The sequence below is a fragment of the Alosa sapidissima genome, chromosome 18 (genome assembly GCF_018492685.1).
Source record: "Alosa sapidissima isolate fAloSap1 chromosome 18, fAloSap1.pri, whole genome shotgun sequence".
Lineage (NCBI taxonomy): Eukaryota > Metazoa > Chordata > Actinopteri > Clupeiformes > Clupeidae > Alosa > Alosa sapidissima.
The window spans coordinates 26,644,100-26,664,521 of record NC_055974.1 but is presented as its reverse complement, the minus strand read 5'-3'; the positions used below and the strand labels follow the sequence as shown (position 1 = coordinate 26,664,521).

The following is a 20,422-nucleotide window of genomic DNA, read 5'->3' as shown; positions in this document are numbered from 1 at the left end:
GAGAGAGAGAGAGAGAGAGAGGGTGGATGCATGATGGAGTGATAGGGAGGGCGTGAAGAAAAGAGAATTTTGATTTAACATCTCTTTATGGGAACATTGAACTCAATATGCATTAACAACCCGCATTACTAACGACAGAACAGCAAGAGATAGAGAGAGAGAGAGTGACAGGGAGGGTACACCGGGTACATAACTGAAGCGTTCGATTTGCATAGCATCTGCTACAGCAATTAGCTTCCACTGTAATCAATGGATGCATATAACCAGAACTCTAAAAATGTAACCAGTCTTCTAGAACTATTGTTTAGCTCCGCAAACGGAGTGCTTCAGGTGCGTGGTGTGTACCCTGGGCCTTAAAGTGAGACAGTCATAAAGGCAATATCTTTTCAAAATGAAATAAAATAAACCAATTACATGTGTAAAGCAATATAGTATAAAGCCATACAGGTTTAAAGAAAACAAATAAAATAATACAATTATGTGAATAAAATCAGTACAATTGTAAATAGATTATCACATCATTTCCTACAGAGATATGTTTTGAGAAGTAGACTATAGCTGCTTTCTGACATAGGTGTAAGTCTGCATGTTCTGCGGCTATCAAGCGGTTGGGCCGTGTATCTGAACAATATAACCGGACATTTAGAACTCCAAACTTAGCCGGCTCTTACACTACTCCCCTCCTAGTATTTCCGACGGATATTATTGGAATTTCTGGGAAAGCTCTTGACTGGTTTGAATTTTACCTTAAAGGGCGTTCTTTCAACGTGTCTTGGCAGGGACAGGTATCAAAGTCTCTTTACCAGACTTTACCACAGGTGTGCCTCAGGGATCAGTATTAGGACCCTTGCTTTTCTGTATTTACACCACTTCCTTAGGTGAGACCATTCGCTCCCATGGATTTGACTATCACTGTTATGCAGACAACACTCAACTTTACCTGTCTTTCCCACCTGATGACTCTAGCGTTTCTCACCGGAATTCTGCATGCCTTAAAGGAACACGCCACCCAATGTCAGTAGTAATATATGTTCTTATCTTAACTTTCATGAGTTGAGTCATACCTCTCCCGTGTCGGTACGTGCACTCAAACGCTCTGGTGCGTGGCGCGAATGTGTTAGCATGTTGCTATGCTAGCGGGCTCAGACATAGCCATAGAGAGAGGAAGATGGCAGTAATCAAAAACATCCACGTTTTCCCTACTTAAATACAGTTGCACGAGTAGTTGATAAAAATGTGTAAGGTCACACAACATGAAACGTGGCGATTTTCCAAGCAAATAAACAGGAGAACTACAATGTGTGGCACAATAGCACTTGGAAGTACTTCGACCTAGCGTAGTAATATTAATTAACACCTAATTGTAGATCCTATCCACCACAGAGTTTAGAATCCATGCTTGATCGACCCCTCAGCCTCCCCCTCCCCGCTGAGCAAGAGAGAGAGAGGCATACACACTAGAGATGCACGGGTGGGCTATTATTTCAAGCGTAACTGCATAGCAAAACTTATCATCCATCCGCCATCCATCCACACCAAAGTGTTTTGACCAATTTTCAAAACCGCAACCGCCTGCCATCCGCTGGTTGTTTTAATGTATATGGGTGATGTGGCGCTGCTGACGTGAGGTTAGAAAGCTCTTGCCTGTTCTAGAAAGACTGATCCAATGCAGCAAATCTAAGGCTAAAGTCCTACATTGGCTATATTGTAGCCTATCCCCAGAATATCATCAGCAAAACTCAGTCTCTGTCTCGCAAAACAGTCTCCAAATAAAACGCACATCGGCCTGTAGCCTACAATTTTATCATTGTAATAAAAAATGCAATTTGGCACATAATTTCAACATGTTTAGTTTAGTTTATTAGTTTTGTTTGACAGGGACCATGCATAGAATAGCTTCTATACCAGGGTTAGCTAAATAGCTAATTTGCACCTGTAGTCCCTGGGCAGGATGTTCAAGCACAGTAAAAACATAAACAAACACAGACATGAAAAGACAACAAGATAAACATTATGAATAGAAGAAAAACTAAATGAAAAATTGAAAACTAAATGAAACTAATTGAAAAATCCATCCAGTTTATGTTAAAATCACCAAGTAAAAGTAGTTCTTTGTTTCTGTCAAATTCTTTCAAAATATTTCTCAAGTATTCATAAAACTTAGAATTAGATGAAGGTGGTCTGTACAAATAACAGTAAAAGACATGTTGGCAGATAGGACCATTCGTACTGCCATACATTCCATATCCATACAGTTCAGATCAACTTCTTTGCAGTTAATGTGGTTTTTGACATACATCAATAGCCCGCCTCCTCTGCCAGTCTTTCTATCTTTTCTAAAAACATTATAACCAGATACAATATATGCTGTGTCAGGTGATGAGTCCGTGAGCCGTGAATCGGACAAATAAAGAAAATCTAGATTTGAGTCCATGAGCAGTTTTTCGAGTTGCTCCGTTTTAGAAGCGACACTTCGGATGTTTAAATGCCCCCTGAGAAGTCCCTTGGGCTTTGCGCGCGGGTCCCATAGAACTTTCGCATGGTTGGATGTTTGAAGAAGCAGAAAGTTGTGTTGTTTGTGATTGGGAATTTTACTACACACTGGGAGCACTCCAGTCACATTTGTTAGTGTGACAGGTTTCGAGAAAGATGGATTATTGTCACTTCGCTGGGGCAACTCGAAATTAGTCGGATCAACAGTACCTTGTTTGATGGACGCAATAACGCGCCATGGTTCCCTATAGTAGCCAGAATTCAATTAAAATCTCTTACTCTTTGGCCTATAGGACACTGACTGGATCTGCTCCTAGTTATTTTAATTCAATAATCAAGACGTACATCCCCAACCGCCTACTGTGGTCTTCTGATGAGCGTCTGTTGTGTCGACCAGTCATAAACACTAGGTCTAATTCAAGACTCTTTTCCTCAGTGGTTCCATGTTGGTGGAATGAGTTGCCCAGTGCTCTCCGTTCCTGTGATAGTTTTGGGTCGTTTAAGAGGGGTCTTAAGTAGGGCTGGGCAATAAAACGATAGCGATATATATTGCAATAGACATGTAATCGATATCAATAAAAAATATGTTCGATAGAACATTCGATAATTAAAATCAACGCACACCTTCCGCCTTAAACGTTCCACATACTCGACGCACCCGACCTGTTGCGCGACAATGTGACGTCACAGAAGCGCCGTAACCATTTATACTCGCGCGTCGTGGTCACGACACTAGTTGCAATATTCTCCTGAACAGAGGTGTCGCTGTTGGGAAAAGATTAATGCTAACTACGTTACACAGCAGAAGAAGCTGCATTAAGAAACACTAGTAGCAGAGAATGTAAACGGGCTCTGCTATTAGCTAGCCTCTGTGATGGTACTTCAGACTTTGGTTGCTACTATTCACAACTACCACCATCATTATCATCTAGTTTCCAAGGTGTACGCACAGGTAGATAGATGGATAGATAGATGGATAGATAGATGGATAGATAGATAGATAGATAGATAGATAGATACTTTAGTCATCCCGAGGGAAATTTTAATAATTTAAACAGTTTAGTTAGCTGGCTAGCTAGCTAGCAGCTGGCTGAGTTTGTGTAATTTCCTGAAGTGGAAAGAGATTTTGTTCAGGCCTTAATAGATATCCTTTGTTTGAAAATAAATCGTTTCTATTCTTTCCTCTTAATTCCATGTGTTGCAACTCTCACTGGTAACTTTATTAACTTATCCAGCAAACTATTACAAATTCACGACTGTAACAAAACACTGCAACTCTCGCTTGCCCTCAAACTAGTCCAGGGTTTCCGCTTTGTTGTGCTTGTCTGAAAAAAAAATTAGTGGTGCGCTACCTCGCGCTACCTGGCTAAAATCCTGGCGCGTCAGCAAGATCTACGTCATTTTGATGTCACGGTGTCGCGCTACCGGTCGGGTGTGTCGAGTATGTAGAACGCCTTACGTTGTCCACAGGCGCGCGGGAACATATTTTTGACCAGGGATGCTGAATAACAAAATAATGGATGTCCAACGATTTCTCCCCTAGCATGATTCGAATTTAGACAGCTAAATACGCCATTTCAGCACGGTGTATGAGTAGGCCTAAGAGCGAGAAGTTTTATAATGCCCTGGGCAGCCACATTCCACTGCAACTATGCGCAACACTTGCCACTCCGACTCATCAATAAAAACTGCGCGCACACACACCAGAGCCATAGAAGCGCACTTGACTTTACATCTTTAAACTATTTCAGTATATTGCTTTTCTGATTGTCAAAACCACACCAGAGATGTTTGGCTTGAAAATATATGCTAATTAGGCTGCAATGACCTACAATGGCAAACAATTTCTGAGTAGCCTAACTTATGGCGTCTCCACTCCACAGCAAAAGTGTCCTAACCACGTTACAGCGGTTTCTATCTGAGCAACTCCAATAGTGAAAGGATATCAGTGTCATATTTCGGCGGCACTAGCTAAGCTGTCGTTGAACTCGAGATGACATGTCTGCTGATAGGCAACAGGTCTCACCAACACGAAATTCTAATTGCAAAAGATGCATCCTACCTCATCTGTTGTAGTTAAGTATTCGAAATTGGGCTTTTCACAATCCAACGATATATCCAAAGTGCAAACTAGTTGGTGATGGTCTATGAAAACTGCCAGTATGCATGCTACACAGAGTTCTGACAGGGCTGTGCATGGCCTAATAAGCCGGCAAGATATAACCCACGATCGCCATGGTTTCGTTGTCAATTTGTGTTTGTGGTAATAATGACAGAATATAAAACCATCTGTATCTTACGATCTTTATCATTCTCGACAGATCACCAACCTCCTCTAGATGGTCATATGCATAGTTAGCCTATACCTTTAGTTTGCATTTACATTTTAAACACAAATCTACTGTCTTTACTGCCGGGAGAGAAAAAAAATCCTGTATTCTTTTCTGTAGCCTAATATTCTTTTCTCGAAGTCAACTAGCCTGCTTGCAACGTCACTTTCACTTCTATAACGTTTAATCTATGGATAGCTATATTCAAAGCTATCCATAACCTTTTTTGCTATTTGCCTATTTGATATACAACAAATATAATGACAAACTGTGAATGTGTAGGCCTAGGCCTATATATTGATAAAAAGCAAGGGGTGCTGCGGCGCCCTCAGCACCCACCTTCCCGCGCCCTTGGTTGTCCATAAATAAATAGGATAATTATATCTTTCATTGTATGTGCAACTCTGCCAGAGTAGGCGATAGAAGTAGGCCTACTTCAACACAGACTCTCAATGAGTCCTTGCCCTGTGCACTCTCTCTCTCTCCCTTCTCAACAGGCGCATCCCTCCTCAGCATGCACATGTAATCCAAACATTCACAATCTTGCAAGACAACTGGCTAAATTGCTATTAAATCCGGTTAGCATCATTAGCAACTATTGCATTCAAATTGACTGCTAAGTTAATCATCTCAATCCCGATGCAAATGGAAAAGTGTTTTCCAAGACTCAAATGGGCCTGTCCCAAGGAGAAAAAGTATTCATTTGAAACTTAAAAACACGTGGGGAAACTGAACAGTCTTACCAGTAGACTATGATAAACTAGCAAATTAAGCTACTTTGTTTACAATATTTCCAGGCTTCAACCAGTGCTGCTTTTCAAAAAAATCAATAATTATCGATATCGACTGATATGAAATACTTTTATCGTGATACAGTTTTCAGCCATATCGCCCAGCCCTAGTCTTAAGACATTCCTGTTCAACATGTACTTAGTTCTTTAAGCGCTCCTTATGCGTTATGGTTTGTATAATATTGTTTTATTTCCATTAGGCTGTTGATTAATTTGACATTATTGTTTATTATTGATATTCTCCTTAATGTAGTCTTACAATGTTATTATTTTTATATTATTGATTGAATGGACATATTGTTTATTATTACTTTTTTCCCTCATTTTCATTGCTTATTTTATTAGGCTATTGATTGAATTGACATTGTTGTTTATTATTGCTATTCTCCTTATTATAGTTTGACTAACATTCTAATCTGTTGCCTGTTGAATTTTAAATATTATATTGTTTTTGTGTGTGTCGCTTTGGACAAAGGCGTCTGCCAAATCCCATAAACATAACCATAAATTAGCTTGTGTCTGAACGAAGCGAAAAACATGTGGAGATTCTGTTCATGTGCATGTTCAACCACAATCAACCTGTTCAACCACGTGGAGATTCTGTTAATGTGCGTCGGCGTATAACATAATATAAACATAACGTCCACATGTTAGCATCATACCTGAATCACCCGAAGGGTCAGACCTCTGTTTGACAATGATCCGCATATACTGCGGAGGACATGTCTGAAAGCAGCTAATAAAAGAGGACCCTGCTGTGCGTAGCGTAGCGGAGAGGCGGACGTGAAAGAGGAAGGGAGAGTGGTGTGTCAGAGGTCGGAGACCTTCACGTGCGCTGAGCCCAACAAAAAAGGCTCACTGCCTCATCATGTGATCTTGTGTCTGACACAGCACTAGCACACAGACACACACACACACACACACACACTCTGAATTTTGCTAGCTTTCATACACACTCACTCACACACACACACACACACACACACACACACACTCATACAAGCACCCAGTGGATGATAGACCATCTTCTGTTCTGAAGAAGCCTCTTCAGAAATACACCAAGCTGTGGTCCAGTACTCAGGCTGTGGTGGTGGTGTTGCAAAAACTGATGATTTTATTGTGATCTCTTTGATCATGTGTAGTCTCTCTGTGTGAGTTCAAAGGAAAAGTTATCCCTGGTTGCTGTCAAATTCTCGGAAAGTGGAGTGTGCCTTTTGGGTACAGTTCTATGCAAACAAAGTATACACACACACACACACACACACACATTGTCACTCACCCACTTACCCTTAAGAACACACACACACACATTGTCACTCACCCTCTTACCCTAAACACACACACACACACACACACACACACGCATATGAACATTGTCACTCACCCACTTAGGCCATCCTTAAAAATATTTGTGTTTGCAGTAACAGCCAAAAAAAATTAAAAATGGGTCGGTAGGTAGGTCAGTATTTTTTTTTTCAAGATTCAAAGTAAAAAAAAAAAGTACAATTTTGGTCATGGTGATTACGTAGGAATGAATATACACAAATGTGTATATCGTGACGTAACTGACTGGGTCTTCAACCCGTGCCTTCAGGCGCACCATTGCAAACCTCATTCTGATGCAGGTTATATAGACCAGCCTTTCTCAAACTTCTTTGACCTGAGGCCCGGTTATGGCAGACTTTTGGGTCATAAGGCTCATCTACATGTACCCAGAAAGAAGGCTACAATAGCTCTTGGCCACGTTATATTGAAATTTGACTATACAATACTCAATGCTATACAGTGTATTATACAGTCTCTGCTCTGTTTCTAAGGAAGTTCCAAAAAACAACGTCGTTCTATTAAGTTTCGTTAAATAAATAAATAGCCTTCCAACAGGTTGAAGCGGAGCTTTGATACCAACGTTATCGATTAGTTTCAGTTTCTCTCGCGCAGACGCGCATTGAATGAATGCTCATACCAACACTTAATTGTAGGGCTCCATGTTTAATGACATCGATAGCAGAAACGTTTGTTTTCTTTTTTCGTCGATCCGCGGTTTCTTGATCAACTGCGCAGCAAATTATCAGATGAAGCACCGGGCCTAATTTCACTCCACGACTCCGCGGACCAGCAGTCTCCATGTTGCGGACCCATATTTTGAGAAATGCTGAATAGACCACAACCAATTTCAATACTCCGACACGGTCACCGTTAGACTAGGGGGAGAAGGGATGAGAAAAGATCTGGCCACAGTTCTTCCAGAACTTCGTGCCAAGTAAAAGCGTTATCAGTTTGTGTGAATGAAACGAAGCGTAGGCCATAGTGTGACATGCGTAAAACCAATGGTGTAGAGATGACGCCACAGGTTGTTTTTTTTAAGTGAGCCACGTTTGCATGTAGGCAATTTATATTCACAATACTTGGGCCTACTAAAAGAAATATTATTTTATTGCATTTGTATTTGTTGTTTAGAGTAAAAAAAACAATCGGTCGGTATTAACGCAAGTTTACAACCGGCAAGTCGGTCGGACTAAAAGGGGAAAAAAATAAATATTTGGGTCGGTTCTAAATTGACAGGGTCGGTCGGGTTACGGCAAACGAAAATATTTTTAAGGATGGCCTTAGCCTTAAACACACACACACACACTCTCAGAGAGAGTTAGGGGGGGAGATAACAGATAAGCAGACCTTTGAGGAATGAAAAACATGCTGAGGACAGCAAGGTAAAGTCCTTGCTACATTAAGACTCTGACCCTTGGACTAATCACTAATGCAAAAAGCAGCCCAGGTCTCAACACACACCCTTATACACACTCACATTCACACTCAGAGAGAGAGAAGCGGACGTTAGAAGAAGCACTTCCTCTATGGTCAGGCCTTCCACCTTGCTGTTGCAATGCTGGAATATGTTTTGTCAGACGCAGGTGGACAGAGAACAGGAGAAAAGAGCAGCAGGCTGCTCCAACATGATAGAAAGCCTCAACACATCTCTATAGCCTCAAAACATCTCTATAGCCGCAAAACATCTCTATAGGCTAATAAGATCTCTATAGCCTCAAAACATCTCTATAGCCTCAAAACATCTCTATAGGCTAATAAGATCTCTATAGCCTCAAAACATCTCTATAGCCTCAAAACATCTCTATAGGCTAATAAGATCTCTATAGCCTCAAAACATCTCTATAGGCTCATAAGATCTATAGGCTCAAAACATCTCTATAGCTTCAAAACATCGCTATAGGCTCATAAGATCTCTATAGCCTCAAAACATCTGTATAGCCTCAAAACATCTCTATAGGCTCATAAGATCTCTATAGCTTCAAAACATCTCTATAGGCTCATAAGATCTCTATAGCCTCAACACATCTCTATAGGCTCATAAGATCTCTATAGTTTCAAAACATCTGTATAGCCTCAAAACATCTCTATAGGCTCATAAGATCTCTATAGTTTCAAAACATCTGTATAGCCTCAAAACATCTCTATAGGCTCATAAGATCTCTATAGCTTCAAAACATCTGTATAGCCTCAAAACATGGCAGTTGCCATTTGCAAGCGATGAGCCAGAATAGACAAGAAGTCTATTTTATGAGTGAAGGTGAAGGTGACGTTCGTTGCTTGAAAGTTAGCTCGAAAACTTTATCCAAGATGGCGGAGCTACCTCAGAAAATAGATAGATGGATTACTTATGGTGTTACAGCAGCTATTAATAATATAAACATATATCACACATACATACAAGTTAAAAAATAAATACAATTGGAAATAGTCTCTGTTGAAGAGGTTGTAAACTGTGCATTGTCTCTCAGCATAAGATTTTCATCTCACGGCACAAAGGGAAGGTATTGTAAATAGTTATGGCAGTGGGCAGGAATGATTTTCTATAACGGTCCTTGTTACAGCGAAGTTGAAGCAACCTCCAGCTGAAAACACTCTGTTGTATGACCAATAGTTAGTTCAATGGATGTGAGGTGTTGTCCGTAATGTTAAGGAGTTTTTGCAACATCCTTCTCTCACCTTCTCTCAACAACCAACTCTAGGGGTTCAAGTGTACTCTTAACTTTCAATTAGAAGGCAGTATTTTTGTACTAACAAGTACCGGTAAGTTCAGGGTTTGTGGCCTTATATTTTGCAATACCTAGTGAGAAATATGAACTATTAAATCTAAAAAGTCAGGTTTTGTAACCAAAAAATACATCTGAAGTCATGTACGAGCTATATGTCAGCCACATAGCAGGTAGAAATCGGTCATAATCACCCGCAAAGCACAGCCCTGTTTACAGCCCACTCAACTTGGAGTTGTCGCTGTCTTTTGTAGCTAATGTGACTGTAGTAGGGTTAGGAACTGGGCTGGCAAGCAATAGCTAGAAAAGCTGAGTCAATTCCTGGCTGCTCCCATGGTGTCCTTGAGAAAGGCGCCATGGCCAGGTTGTCGCGAATGCCTTTATGTAGACAGGGTTTTGGCTACCACTTGGATGAACCACTTGGATGAACTGCCTGTTAAGATCTGGCTAGGGACAACAGATGGAAACTAGCATTTGTAGCTAACTCTGGCTTATTTACAGCAAGTAACTTGTGTGTTGATTAATGAGCATTGTCCCTATCAAATAAAATAAACAAACAAACTTTACCCCGAGTTGCTCTGGGCAGCAGCAGGCCAGGGTCCTTGGGCAAGACACTGAACCCCAATCTGCTCCCAATGTGTTGGTTTGCGCCTTGGATGGCAGCCTCCGTCTTCGGTGTGTGAATGTATGAGTGAGTGAATAAGTGAATGTGAGGTATTACTCTGTAAAGCACCTTCAGTGCTCTGAGGACTACGTGAAAAGCACTATATGAATGCAGTACATAAATAAAAGTCCTTAAAATATAATTAAAAAAAACATGCCCCAGTAAATATCAACACTAATGCCTAAGCATAATAGAAGTTTCTGTTGAGAAATATGTATGCAGTCCATTTACCATTGTTTTGGAAACCCTGATCCCTGGCCACTAGACCACACCCCTACCCACCTCTATAATCATCTCTGCTTCTCTGAGACCAGTGCAGGCTTTCTGAAGGCAGTGGGAGCCATATTTGTTATTCTTGCAGATAGCTTGAGACACTTGATCTCTCCTTACCCCCATCACAGGACTGGGATCCGTTTCAGGAGAGATCACAGCCATCCTGCTATTGACCGAGAGGGGCATGATGGGGTCCTGTGGAGCTGTGGGGCATGATGGGGGGCTTTTGGACCTGTGGGGCATGATGGGGGTGCCTGTGGAGGTGTGGGGCATGATTGGGGCTTGTGGAGCTGTGATGGTTCTGGACTGGTCAACCCTTCCCTGACTGGGAATGTACACTGCAAGCGAGACTCTAGCAAGGTGTTTGGAGTTTTAAGCCCCCAATGTTGTCTTCCAGGCAGCGCTGCATGGAAGACGCTAGGGTTAGGCAAGGGTTAGGGTTCAGGTTAAGGATAGGTGCCTTGAAGTCGACGGTCGCAGCGCTGCCTTGAAGTCGTCAGTGGGGGCTTTAAACACCATCTAGCCCCTAGCAAGAGCGAAACATAAATGAATCAATTAACACTGTGTCTGTCTCTGCCCCTGATGTGACACAACAGTGTGTTTATCCATGAGTTTTTGCAATGAGTACGCTTAACATACGCTCTGAAAATACAAGTGAAGCATAAACATACGCTTTGCTCTACTTTTAACAGCTGTAATACACGCATAAAGGGCTGCGAGTGTAAACTGATGCACTGATTCTAGTGGAATTCCATCGCCAACAAAAGACGGGCGTCAGACGGACGACTGAAAAACGTTTCAAAAACGGCTCCTGTGTAAATTCCCAGTAAGATTGGCAGAGTCTCTCCGACTGTACATCCTTGTCTCCTCCACATCAAGCTCAGGGTGGTCCTGGCAGACACTACATGCCTTATTATTGGAAGAGATCCTTCAGACACCTTATCCTCCTCTACACATTTCACTGGACAGGGATCTGTTACAGACGAGATCACAATCATCCTGCTATTGACAGAAGGAGAAGTGATGGAGACCCGTGGAGCAGTGACATTTCTGCGTTGGTCAAACTCAGGGTGGTGTGACTCCTGTTTTCTCAGAAGCAGGCAAACACATACCCACTAACATGGATAAGGTTGCACAATCTTTCAGACACCCTTTTTCTCTTACTAACCTGGCTTAGCCAGGCTTGTTTCACTTTGTGAAGAGAGTCTGGCTGCTCCCAATTGGGAAATGTAGACTTAGCGTTAACTTTGAAATCATTGGTCATCTTCCTGGTATTGAAGAAGAAAAGAAAAGACATAAAAGGATGTCAGGATGAGTAGGTCCTGCCTCGCCTGCCACATGCCTCATGTATCATCAGTGGCATGTACACACACAAATCAGGCTGAGTAATTTTCTACGCGTGAAACATTACTTATGAAAAGATGCTTCCTAGAGGAAATTTGTTTACCTCCGTGCACTTCGGCCTACCTCTGTCACTGCGCTGGGACCTGGTTTGGAAGAGATCACGAAAAGAAAAAAGATTAGACGGACGCTAAAGACATGATAAGCTATGGAGGAACAGCAAAAACGTGGCCCCCAAGGTTAAAAACGCGTTCAAGGCTTGGTGTGACTCACAGTGGAGAGGTTATCTAAGTGTGTTAGTCAGGTTTATTTCAACATGAAGGTGCAGATTAGAACAGTGCATACTGTGGTTTATTTCAACATGAAGGTGCAGATTAGAACAGTGCATACTGTTTATGGGTTTATGCACTTAAAGAAGCAGAGCGACTGATTGTGGCCCAGAAGAGATAACGTGGGAGGCTCAGAGGTGTGTGTGTGTGTGTGTGTGTGTGTGTGTGTGTGTGTGTGTGTGTGTGTGTGTGTGTGTGTGTGTGTGTGTGTGTGTGTGTGTGTGTGTGTGTGTGTGTGCGCGTGTGTGCATGCTCACTATCTCGGTATTCTCATTCCAGAAGCATGTTGATGAGTATTGTATTTTCTGCATCGGTCAGCTAAGTCCAATAATTCTTTGGTCTATGTGTTTTGTAACTGAGTGACACTGTTCTTGAGGTACAAGTTCCTGTAGATGTTGTCAGCAGGTATTTCTCTCATCTCTCCCTTTATCCCTGCTGTTATCTGTCAGCTGTTGTTTCCTCCCCTCTGCCACTCTTCTCTTCCTCTTCCTCTCTCTGCCACTCTTCTCTTCCTCTCTCTGCCACTCTTCTCTTCCTCTTCCTCTCTCTGTCACTCTTCTCTTCCTCTTCCTCTCTCTGCCACTCTTCTCTTCCTCTCTCTGCCACTCTTCTCTTCCTCTATCTGCCACTCTTCTCTTCCTCTTCCTCTCTCTGCCACTCTTCTCTTCCTCTTCCTCTCTCTGTCACTCTTCTCTTCCTCTTCCTCTCTCTGCCACTCTTCTCTTCCTCTCTCTGCCACTCTTCTCTTCCTCTTCCTCTCTCTGCCACTCTTCTCTTCCTCTCTCTGCCACTCTTCTCTTCCTCTTCCTCTCTCTGCCACTCTTCTCTTCCTCTCTCTGCCACTCTTCTCTTCCTCTATCTGCCACTCTTCTCTTCCTCTTCCTCTCTCTGCCACTCTTCTCTTCCTCTCTCTGCCACTCTTCTCTTCCTCTATCTGCCACTCTTCTCTTCCTCTCTCTGCCACTCTTCTCTTCCTCTCTCTGCCACTCTTCTCTTCCTCTATCTGCCACTCTTCTCTTCCTCTTCCTCTCTCTGTCACTCGGTTGCTCAATGAAGCTATATTAGCATGGATATTAGCATGGAAAATAGGTTCTTTTTTAATTGGGCTTATTCATTTGGCTGACGCTTTTTTCCAAAGTGACTTAAATATGTCAATTATTACAAGGGCCAGCTTTCCCTGAGCAACTTTATGATGAGTGCTTGGGTTAGGGGCACAAAGGCCACATCGGCACAACAGCCACGAATGGAACTAACAACTTTTTGTGGCTACTGCCAGCCCAGCTCCTTAGCCATTACACAACCTCTCTTACCCTCTCTTTCCCTCTTGTTCCTACTCTCCTTCTCTCTCCCTCTCTTTCTCACTCTCTCCTAACTTGCCCTTTTACATTGTATAAACTGTATGTTGAAAAACTCCCTGTAGTTTCTTTCTTTCTTTCTTTCTCTCCCTCTCTCCCCTCTCACTCTCCCTACCTCCCTTTCTCTCTCTCTCTCTCTCTCTCACCCCCCCTCTCTCTGTCTGTCTCAGCTGTTTCCTCCTGAAAACACCCTACTGGAGGTCTGTAGTCAGCAGCTCTGTTCCCCTGAATCGCAGACTTCTTCAAAATACAGACAGGTCACACCACATACACACACACACACACACACACACACACACACACACACACACACACACACACACACACACACACACACACACACACACCTCATGAGACCCCGTTTTCCTTTTTTTATTTATCTGTGAGGGTTGGATGTTTTTTCAGGAGCATGAGACACAGATGGCAAGAGAGAATTAGAGATTGTCTGTCAGAGAGAGAGAGAAAGAGAGAGATGGTGTGTGTGTGTATCTGTGAGAGAGAGAATGAGAGATAGATAGAGAGAGTGTGTGTGTGTGTGTGTATGAGTGAGTGAGTGAGTGAGAGAGAGATAGTGTGTGTGTGTATCTGTGAGAGAGAGAATGAGAGAGAGTGTGTGTGTGTATGAGTGAGTGAGAGAGAGAGAGAGAGTGTGTGAATATGTGTGAGTGTGTGTATGAGAGAGAGAGAGTGTGTGTGTGTGTGTATGAGTGAGTGAGCGAGAGAGAGAGGGTGTGTGTGTGTGTGTGTGTGTGTGTGTGTGTGTGTGTGTGTGTGTGTGTGTGTGTGTGTGAGAGAGAGCGAGAGAGAGAGTGTGTGAATGTGTGTGAGTGTGTATGAGGGAGAGAGTGTGTGTGAGTGTGTGTATGAGAGAGAGAGTGAGTGTGTGTGAATGTGTGAGTGTGTGTATGAGCGAGAGAGTGTGTGTGAATGTGTGTTTTGATAAGAGAGCAGTGGGCATCCAGACCTGAACAGTGGGCGTCCAAACCTGCTGGGATTAACTTAGTGTTTTTCCTCAGGGTACTGATCCTAAAGATGACAGCATCTGCAAGAGCTTGGTGTGTGTGTCTGTCTGTCTATGTGTGTGTGTGTGTGTGTGTGTGTGTGTGTGTGTGTGTGTGGGGCAGGGGCCTCCAGCTGGATGGCATTATATTGTAAGGGGGAGCAGAATACCTCTGGAAGGCCTCCACCAGCTCAGCTTGGGGCCCCTGCCTGTCTGCTGCCTGCGCTAGTCTGTGATGGGGAACACAAAGGAACCATGGCAGAGCCCTGGTGGAATAGCTCACTTAAGTGTGTCTATGTACGCAGTGTGTGTGTGTGTGTGTATGAGCCTGTTTGTGTGTTTGTGTTTGCGTGTGTGTGTATAGATGTGGCCATTTGTGTGTGTGTGTGCATGTATCTCCTTCCCTCGGTCAAGCTTATGTAAAGGGGACGGCCGTACAGGTGTGTGACTGTGTGTGTGATCTTGATCCTGTTGTGTGTGTGTGTGTGTCCCTCTCTCCCTCAGGTTTACTGAGTTTTGTGAACTGTGCGTATGTGAAATGGGGAACACGCGTTCAGGACTTCTTCACCTACGCCAAGGTCATTGCCCTCATCGCAGTCATCATCACTGGACTGGTCAAGATCTTCCAAGGTATGCTGTACACTTCCTCTGCTCCGTCTCCCTCTCTACCTCTTCCCCCTTTCTCTTGGTCTCTCCCTCACATTATCTGTGTCTCTCCATCATTCCATCATTCTATCCCCTGTTTTTCTATCCTTCTGTCATGACTGCTGCAATCATAGCATGTTTACGATTCTATTCTATTTAATTGCAGGCTACTCTTCCCCTCTCTATCTCTACCTCTCTCTTCCACTCCTTCTCGCTATCTTTTCTTCACATTATCTCTGTGTGTCTTGATGGTAATTTTGATACCATAGATTTAAGAGACCAAGTCAGACCAATAGCATGAAAAATCAGGAACAGAGTTTATTTACAATGACTCACATCAAGGGAGAGACAGCATGACTTCACCTAAAGATCCATCAGCTGCTCTAACTAGACAAGGAAATAGTTAGGGTTTAATTATCCTGCCAGGCTGACGGGAGATGGCATTGGTCATCCCATGTCACATGGACTACACTGAATCAGACCCTGATTAGTAGCAACCTGGCAATCCGGAGCAGATAGCTACTGACGCAGCCATGCAGAACAGTGAAACACTTCAAAGTCATAATATTCCCGCTTATCGCTAAATAAAGTCACACACAGATATACACAGGGACAGTACAGATATCATATAGTCGAACAGAATCATACTTTTAGTATCAAAGTGACCCACTAATGAGAAATGCAGAACATTAAACCACATATTGAAATATTGGACATAATGCAGAACATTAAACCACATATTGGAATATTGGATATAATGTTCTATTCCACTTTCTCTCAGTCTCTATCAATCTCCTGCTCTCTATCATGCTCAACACTGTCATGGCATGACATGATTCTATTGGTTACACTGATGGAACAATGCTCCCTTTGGATCGCAATTATAAAGTATCAGTAGTATTATGAAGTACTATCTTCCATTCTTAATTTCCAAATTAACATGCGCATGTGTGTGTTTGCGTATCTACATATGTGTGTGTGTGTGTGTGTGTGTGTGTGGTGTGTGTGTGTGTGTGTGTGTGTGTGTTTGCGTATCTACGTGTGTGTGTGTGTGTGTCTCAGGCAGAGATGGGAAGTAACGAAGTACAAATACTTCGTTACTGTACTAAAGTAGATTTTTCAGATATTTTTACTTTACTTTACTATTTATTTTTGAGACGACTTTTTACTTTTACCTCTTATATTTTAACACGAATATCGGCCGTGGCCCACTGGTTTGGGCAGCCGTGGCCCACTGGTTAGCACTCTGGACTCGTAACCGGAGGGTTGCCGGTTCGAGCCCCGACCAGTGGGCCGCGGCTGAAGTGCCCTTGAGCAAGGCACCTAACCCCTCACTGCTCCCCGAGCACCGCCGTTGTAGCAGGCAGCTCACTGCGCCGGGATTAGTGTGTGCTTCACCTCACTGTGTGTTCACTGTGTGCTGTTTGTGTTTCACTAATTCACCGATTGGGTTAAATGCAGAGACCAAATTTCCCTCACGGGATCAAAAAAGTATATATACTTATACTTACTATACTTTCTACTCCTTTAATTTTAGCCTATACCGTTATTATTTTTTGCGTCATCAATAGCGGATCGGAATATAGGCTACGTTGCACTTGACGCACCACTACAAGATGACTCGATTTGGGCGGCATTCATTCGCGGCAAATCATTGCAGCTTGATGGCAGTAACGTTAACGTTAGCACATAGTAGTATGTCTCAGTTAAATTTAGTCAATAGCCTAATGCCCTCATCTCCTCGTTTTTGGTGCTTCCCTAACTTCTAGCTGCAGTGTAGCCTATATCCTTAGCCATAAGTAGGCTAGATGCAGCCTTGGGTCTTGAACAGGGATGTAGGCTAGTGGAGGCCGCTAAACACAAGCAGACTAAACACAGTTTACCCACCACTGAAATTTCAGAAATAGTTTCTCCACCTCTCAAAAGAGTTTATTCACCAATTACAACTGTTAGCATTTAAAAATCACACTGTATTATCCACAATAACAATATGTACACTGATGGTAATTTTGATACCATAGATTTAATAGAGACCCAGTCAGACCAATAGTATGAAAAATCAGGAACAGAGTTTATTTACAATGATGCACATCAAGGGAGAGACAGCATGACTTCACCTAAAGATCGATCAGCTGCTCTAACTAGACAAGGAAATAGTTAGGGTTTAAGTATCCTTCCAGGCTGACGGGAGATGGCGTTGGTCATCCCATTTCACATGGACTACACTGAATCAGACTCTGATTAGTGGCAACCTGGCAATCCGGAGCAGATAGCTACTGACGCAGCCATGCAGAACAGTGAAACACTTCAAAGTCATAATATTCCTGCTTATCTCTAAACACAGTAACACAAAGATATACACAGGGACAGTACAGATATCATACAGTCATTACCTAGAATCATACTGTTAGTATCAAAGTGACCCAATAATGAGAAATGCAGAACATTAAACCACATATTGGAATATTGGACATAATGCAGAACATTAAACCACATATTGGAATATTGGACATAATGTTCTATTCCACTTTCTCTCAGTCCCCCTTTTCAGCCTTTATGGCTGGAACATTTCATCAAATAGTGCCACTGGGAAAATGTACAAAATATAAATGATTATACACTTGTTTCATTAAAGTTAGTCAGATCCAAATAAGCAGGTACATGACTAGATACATGATTTAACTGATTTCTTCATAAGTCATGAAAAATAGCTACACATGATTGGTGTACGATAAAAACCACAGTAAATCAAAAAGAATATATTTGGTCAATCCCCTTAACTATTCAGAAACTTAAGAGGCATCAGGACCTAAAAAACATATGTATAAAAATAATAAGTTCTGAATCCAATACTCTCAACACTCATCAACACTTGATGAACCACTTAATGCCACTTGTATTGTTATAAACATTTGACAATAACCGCACCATCATCAAACATGTTCTGAATGCCTTTTCTAAAAATCTGATACCTTACTGTGATCACAGAATTCATAGTTTAACCACCTCTTATTTTACCACTACATTCCTGGTCTTGAAATATTCACAGGAATACATAGGAATTAAATATTCATGTTGTTTTATCCAATATTAGTTGTGCAGATGTATAGTCCATCTTATACACACAAATGAAGCCAACAAAGAAAATGCACAAATAGAGCTTTTTGTGTAATTTTTCCATTTTGTGTAGTCATTCTATATCAGAACCTAACACAAAATCCAAATAATCTACCTCAAGAAACCTCAGAAATGCAGACTTTTATTGTCAGTATGCATTTAGGGTAACCAGAAGTCCTATGAGGAGTTTCCAAGGCATGCTCATGCGTTTTGTAATACCTTGGCAAATAATGGTCTAAAATACTGATTTTTCATTTTATATTGATCTACTTTTGCACACAGCTTCGCAAGACCTGGTGCTAGGGCTCAATTGTGTTTCTAAAATCATATCAAGTCACCTAGAGGGCTGAAATGTAGTCAGTTCAGAGATGCTTGTTATCTCGCAGAAAGAAAAAAACAATATTCTAGGCTCTGTAACTCTGTGCCAGTGCTTCCTAAGAAACTATAGGATTTTATCTTTCTAAAGATGTCCAGCATTTGATGGTAGGCCAAAAAAACACACTGCCCTCTGAAGTAGGCAGTGCAATGTTGGGGGAGAATCAATAAATGGCCAAACACGTTATGGGAAGATTTAAAAAGAGAGACTGGCACTCTTGCACTCTGGTAACATTTGTGTGGTCCAGGTGCTGTTGCATAAAAAATGGTTGTCATTCACAAGACTACTTTTACTTTTATTTTACTTTACTTTTATTCTCTGGTCTCAGGTCACACTCAGAACTTTGATGACATGTTTGACGGCTCGTCCCAGGACCCAGGGGCCATTGCTCTGGCACTCTACTCCGCCCTGTTCTCCTACTCCGGCTGGGACACACTCAACTTCGTCACCGAGGAGATCAAGAACCCCGAGAGGTCAGGAGTCTGTCTCACCGGACGAGAACATACAGCATTTAACAACAAACATTCAACAAAATCTCTCATTGTCTCATTATTGTCTGTCTGTCTGTTTGTCGTGTATATATCTGTCTGTCTGTCTGTCGTGTATATATCTGTCTTGTCTGTCTGTCTATTGTATATATCCGTCTGTCTGTCATATATATATATATATATATTTATTTATTTATATCTGTCTGTCTGTCGTGTATATATATCTATCTGTCTGTCTGTCTATTGTATATGTCTGTCTGTCTATATCAGTCTGTCCATTTATCGGTCAATCACAGAAAAGACCACTGGACAAAGTTACAGTTTTTCTCAGTCGCTTTGGTGCTTTTCTCAGATCAGAATGAAAATGATCATAACTATTTGTTCAACCTCCACAACATTTAGTCATTTGTGCACATCATAGTAGCAATTTCTCCTTCCTCTGAACAAATTGCAAGTGCTTTTGAACATGTATCAGTTGCTTTGTCATGTCAGTCAAAATGAACTATACTTATGGATGCTGAATAGTCGTTCCCAATAAAACTAATAGTCTTCATTTCATGGTTTGAGTCATTACATACAAAATTGGTGAACTAGTTATCAAATTCTGTCACAATGCTGTAGAATTGCAAAGAGCATATACAGTAAAACTGTGAAACATACATATTCAGTGTCTTGTACTCACTTACTCCCCTAACTACAGCAATTTGTAACTTTACTGTAGTTTTCAAATGGCTGTACAAGTACTGTATAGTGCTGTCTTGAGCATTTTCAGGTAGTGTCACCGAGTTCTAATGAAAACATGACAAAGCCATTTGACTATCTTGTTCATAAACAATGGTGTCAAGACTTCTCATTTTGACGACACTGGCAGTTTCATTGACATAAATACTTGCTTTTGAGTGTCGGGCTTTTGCAGGTTATCCACTAGGTTTTGCAGTTTGCACTAATTGTTTTGAGAAATGCACTGAAACTGCTGTGCAAATGTTAATAGTGATGTGAGAAAAGCACCAAAGCGACTGAGAAAAACTGTAACAATATATGTTGAATAGTATATAGCAGGGCTATTCAAATACATTTGCAGAGGGGGGCAATTTAGGAAATTCCAAAATTTGTGAGGGCCGGATGGACAAATCAGCTAAAGGAAATTAAAATATACTAAGGTACATAATAT

The 20,422-nt window shown here is 41.8% G+C and overlaps 1 protein-coding gene across 6 annotated transcripts in view; it reads left to right on the top strand.

Moving 5' to 3' along the window:
• slc7a7 (solute carrier family 7 member 7) overlaps positions 1-20,422 on the top strand; it is a 56,982-nt gene that overhangs the window by 26,411 nt on the left and 10,149 nt on the right. For all 6 annotated transcript variants that reach the window (XM_042070729.1, XM_042070733.1, XM_042070732.1 and 3 more), the window contains 2 exons: positions 15,130-15,255; positions 19,092-19,236. In XM_042070729.1, the coding sequence (XP_041926663.1) occupies positions 15,130-15,255; positions 19,092-19,236 (271 nt within the window). The remainder of the gene's footprint in view (positions 1-15,129; positions 15,256-19,091; positions 19,237-20,422) is intronic.